This window comes from Coregonus lavaretus, assembly GCF_964263955.1.
Source record: "Coregonus lavaretus genome assembly, contig: HAP1_SCAFFOLD_908, whole genome shotgun sequence".
NCBI lineage: Eukaryota > Metazoa > Chordata > Actinopteri > Salmoniformes > Salmonidae > Coregonus > Coregonus lavaretus.
Window position 1 is genome coordinate 34,269 of NW_028164981.1, and position 4,885 is coordinate 39,153.

General features: G+C 41.7%; 1 protein-coding gene across 2 annotated transcripts; it reads left to right on the top strand.

Moving 5' to 3' along the window:
- Nucleotides 1–1,577: 1,577 nt before the first annotated feature.
- On the top strand, nucleotides 1,578–4,032 carry LOC311116395 (ADP-ribosylation factor-like protein 4A). 2 transcript variants are annotated; one of them, XM_084191487.1, is made up of 2 exons: nucleotides 1,578–1,638; nucleotides 2,634–4,032. In XM_084191487.1, the coding sequence occupies exon 2, from the start codon at nucleotides 2,737–2,739 to the stop codon at nucleotides 3,337–3,339; it is 603 nt and encodes a 200-aa protein (XP_084047613.1). In that variant the 5' UTR covers nucleotides 1,578–1,638; nucleotides 2,634–2,736; the 3' UTR covers nucleotides 3,340–4,032. The 2 variants fall into 2 exon arrangements, with proteins under 2 accessions (XP_084047613.1, XP_084047614.1); XM_084191488.1 differs by lacking the exon at nucleotides 1,578–1,638 and adding an exon at nucleotides 2,021–2,167.
- The last annotated feature ends 853 nt before the right edge of the window (nucleotides 4,033–4,885 follow it).

The following is a 4,885-nucleotide window of genomic DNA, read 5'->3' on the forward strand; positions in this document are numbered from 1 at the left end:
TTCTTTTTGTTCCTATACCAGATTTGAATTGACGCAATTTGACAATAGCCTTGGTTTCTCAAATGACTGCCTCGCCTGGTTCACCAACTACTTCTCAGATAGAGTTCAATGTGTCAAATCGGAGGGCCTGTTGTCTGGACCTATGGCAGTCTCTATGGGGGTGCCACAGGGTTCAATTCTTGGGCCGACTCTTTTCTCCGTGTATATTAATGATGTCGCTCTTGCTGCTGGTGACTCTCAGATCCACCTCTACGCAGACGACACCATTTTGTATACATCTGGCCCTTCATTGGACACTGTGTTAACAAACCTCCAAACGAGCTTCAATGCCATACAACACTCCTTCAGTAGCTTCCAACTGCTCTTAAACACTAGTAAAACTAAATGCATGCTCTTCAATCGAACGCTGCTGGCACCCGCCCACCCGACTAGAATCACTACTCTCGACGGGTCTGACCTAGAGTATGTGGACAACTACAAATACCTAGGTGTCTGGTTAGACTGTAAACTCTCCTTCCAGACTCACATTAAGAATCTCCAATCCAAAGTTAAATCCAGAATCGGCTTCCTATTTCGCAACAAAGTCTCCTTCACTCATGCTGCCAAACATGCCCTAGTAAAACTGACTATCCTACCGATCCTTGACTTCGGCGATGTCATTTACAAAATAGCCTCCAACACTCTACTCAGCAAATTGGATGTAGTCTATCACAGTGCCATCCGTTTTGTCTCCAAAGCCCCATACACTACCCACCACTGTGACCTGTACGCTCTTGTTGGCTGGTCCTCATTACATGTTCGTCGTCAAACCCACTGGCTCCAGGCCATCTATAAATCACTGCTAGGCAAACCTTATTTTAGCTCATTGGTCACCATAGCAACACCCACCCGTAGTATGCGCTCCAGCAGGTATATCTCACTGGTCATCCCCAAAGCCAACACCTCCTTTGGCCGCCATTCCTTCCAGTTCTCTGCTGCCAATGACTGGAACGAAATGCAAAAATCTCTGAAGCTGGAGACTCTTATCTCCCTCACTAACTTTAAGCATCAGTTGTCAGAACACCTTACCGATCACTGCACCTGTACACAGCCCATCTGAAATTAGCCCACCCAACTACCTCATCCCTATATTGTTATTTATTTTGCTAATTTGCACCCCAGTATCTCTATTTGCACATAATCTCTTGCACATCTATCATTCCAGTGTTAATACTAATTGTAATTATTTTGCACTATAGCCTATTTATTGCCTTACCTCCATAACTTGCTACATTAGCACACACTGTATATATATTTTCTGTTGTATTTTTTGACTTTATGTTTTGTTTTACCCCATATGTAACTCTGTGTTGTTTTTATCGCACTGCTTCGCTTTATCTTGGCCAGGTCGCAGTTGTAAATGAGAACTTGTTCTCAACTGGCTTACCTGGTTAAATAAAGGTGAAATAAATACATAAATAAAATAAAATAATTATCATTATAAAATCAGTATGCGTGGGATATATTTTGTACCATTGACCAATCAGTTTGAAAGTAAACAAGATAAGGATGCATCATGGGGCGGCGCTGTTTAGCGTGTGGGCAAACCAAAACCAAGCCACATGCGACACACGAACACTGCAACAAAAAAGAAAAGCGGTAAGTTAGACATTTTTTATAGTTCAATAAGTTGTTCATTTTAATACATTCGTATCACAAACTATTTTGTGACTTTTCTTTTACTTTTAGTTTTCTTTTACTACGACTTTTTACGAATATAGCCTACAGAATGCTTGGCTTGGCTTGCTATGCTATGTTAATAACCATTCGTAATGATTATGGTTAGACTTTGACCTACTACCAGATACGTTTTTATTATAGGCATGGTTCATGTTGCATATTTACATCTATTGGCTGGAATAATGACGTTACAGCAACAGGTGATGGGCGTGTTTTGAATGGGTACATTATTGATGGGGCTTCCAGTTAAACCAATCGGTTGCTCGAACGTGAGCATAGTTTTACACAAATTGCACTGCAGTATTATTCTATGGGAATGAAACCGTCTAGTAAAAATAATAGAACGCTGCTGATCGCGCCCAGTCATCAGAAGCCCTGGATTGTGAATATTGGATAACATGTTACTGGACCTCGTGAACACAGATCCGCATATTCAGAGTGGATAGATGTAAGTGATGCCCTGCAAGAAAATGTCTGGCTGGACGGAACGGTTGTAGCCTATGATAAAGATTCATGCCGCAATTTGAGAGCCTGGTATCACGTCAAGTGACGTTGCTGGCTGTCAGCATCTGTATGCCTGTCGACTTAATTTTAATTTGCGCGCCTATCCTTGGCAATAGGCTTGTGCATTGCTGCCGCCTAAAATTCAAGTGTGTAGCGTACTTTGACAAAGTCCGGTATTTCTGCATGGTATTTTCATTTGAGCCTATATAATTGAGGGTGTCTAATGAATGTCATGCATTTGGCAGTACTTAGCTCATATGCTGCCCTCAATAAGTGAATAACACCTGGATAACTGATTTGATCACCTATATATATGCTATAGGTATTCTGTGTCGATTTAAGTTTATGTGGTAGACTTATATTTGTGTCCTATCTTTGCTTGGCTAAAGTAATATTTGTTTTGTTTTTAGGTCACTGCTGCAATCCATTTGGAATATAATCAGTGCCAATCATCGTTGTTGGAGAAGTGGACCAACCCTTTTATTCCACCTGTTCTTCCCCACATGAGAAAAGATGGGGAATGGATTATCTGAACCACAGACTTTCCTCTCGAGAATCTCTTTCTTTCAGTCGTTCCATATCGCCATTTTGGGACTGGACTCTGCAGGTAAAACGACTGTCCTGTACAGGTTGCAGTTCAATGAGTTTGTCAACACAGTGCCTACCAAAGGCTTCAACGCAGAAAAGGTCAATGTGTCTTTGGGTGGCCACAGGACGGTGACCTTCCACTTCTGGGACGTAGGTGGTCAAGAGAAGTTGCGTCCATTGTGGAAGTCATACACACGCTGTACCGACGGCATCGTATTCGTGGTGGACTCTGTAGATGCCGAACGCATGGAGGAGGCTAAAACGGAGCTCCATAAGATCGCCAAGACCGGAGACAACCAGGGAGTGCCACTGCTGGTGGTGGCTAACAAGCAAGACTTGAGGCACTCTCTGAGCCTGGCTGAGATTGAAAAGGCGCTAGCTCTGAAGGAACTGAGCCCTGGCACGCCCTGGCACCTGCAGCCCACCTGTGCCATCATAGGAGACGGACTGAAAGATGGCATGGAGAGACTCCATGACATGATCCTTAAACGGAGAAAGATGCTCCGCCAACAGAAGAAAAAGAGATGATCAAGCAGTGAACTGAATCTCTTGTTTTAAATGAAGGACACAAGGAGATGTTCTCGCACCTGGGTGGATATAGGAGTTCTCCCACAGGCTTGGCACACTGAGTTTTATCAGTCAATGTTAAACTGTAGGTATATCGTGTCTCAGACAGCAAAATGTCTTACTTCATCTTAAGTATTTCTTGCATTTTAGTGGTTGAGAAAGCACTATGAAGGTAAAGGATTTGGGGTTTATGATTAAAGAATGGTTTTGATCCTTGGTATTAGACCATTAGTAATGGATATTTCAAAATCGAATACCAAAAATGACATGAGTTTGATGAAGAACAGAAAGAATATGTCACCTTTCTCTACAAAGGTTAGTGGAAGGACAACAAACACGGTCTTCCTCAAAGGGAACTTTTGAACCTTGTAAGCTACTTTTAAATGTTTTCTTCCTTCTCAAAAGGAAGGTACAGTCTTGCGCTTTTTGTCTGTCTAGTGTCTGTCTGTTTGTTAATGCACTTTAGATGACCTTTTTTGATGATGGAGTTTACAGCCTTGATGTTTCCCAATAGAGCTTATTACACATAAAGTTTAGTTGCATCAAAAGAAGCCAACTGTAATATGCTACTGTACTGGGTCCCTATTGGCCACATGGACAATAGATGGGATATGTTTTTCATGTTTTCATCTTTAATAAAGCCTCTTTACAGCACTGCTTTTGTTTTGTATGAAGGATATATTGCTATTTTGATTATTTGTCATAATATTTTTTGAGAAGTTCCGCAGATCTGATAAGCCTGATGAGATGTTTAAAATGTATGTCCTCTGATTCTCATATTTGAAAGACACTGAAGTAAATCAAAATGAATCTTGGTTGCTCATGCTCACACTTTGTACTGATGGATAATGAATCTCCCTTATTTCTCTTTCTGAAAGTAAACAAGACGCATATGATTGAGGTGATGGTGGTTGAGTGTTTACTTGCAGTGTGATTATAGGGCCTGGAGTCCTTTTATGTTTTCTGGAGCCAAGAGGCTCAGTAATGCAGTCAGGGCAGTCTACTTTGTGTACGCCAGGCCAGACGACATACCCTGTACAACAGGCTGGGGCAGGAGGGGGCTGGGGAGGCAGAGCATTTTTGTGATGGGGAGAGGCTGTTGTCACATAGCTCAGTGAAGTGATGCCTGTTGCTCACCCATCCCTTTAGAACAATTGTAACCCTGTACTGTAGAGCAACAGGGGGGAGCAACAGTTGACCTACTAAATATAGTGCTATATTTACATATGTTTCCCCTGTTGTTCTGTTCTTTACAATGCTCCACTTCAAGTGCAGAATTTGCTCTTGGTTCACCAGACATATTTGACAAAATTATTAGACCTGGTTGTAATGGTCCTGTATGTTATAGATGCCATTTCAATGTCATTTCTTTCCTAATTCAAATGATATTAGTAATATTAAACCTACACCACATTTTACAATGTCTATCTTTGATTGATATGCATCAGGTTTCAAAGAAAGACAGTACTGCCCTCAGGTCCACGATTAATGTTGAGGTGTCACTCCT

What these genes read in the sequence shown, in the direction of transcription:
- LOC311116395 (XM_084191487.1), top strand. Translation starts at nt 2,737, where the DNA reads ATGGGGAATGGATTATCTGAACCACAGACTTTCCTCTCGAGAATCTCT.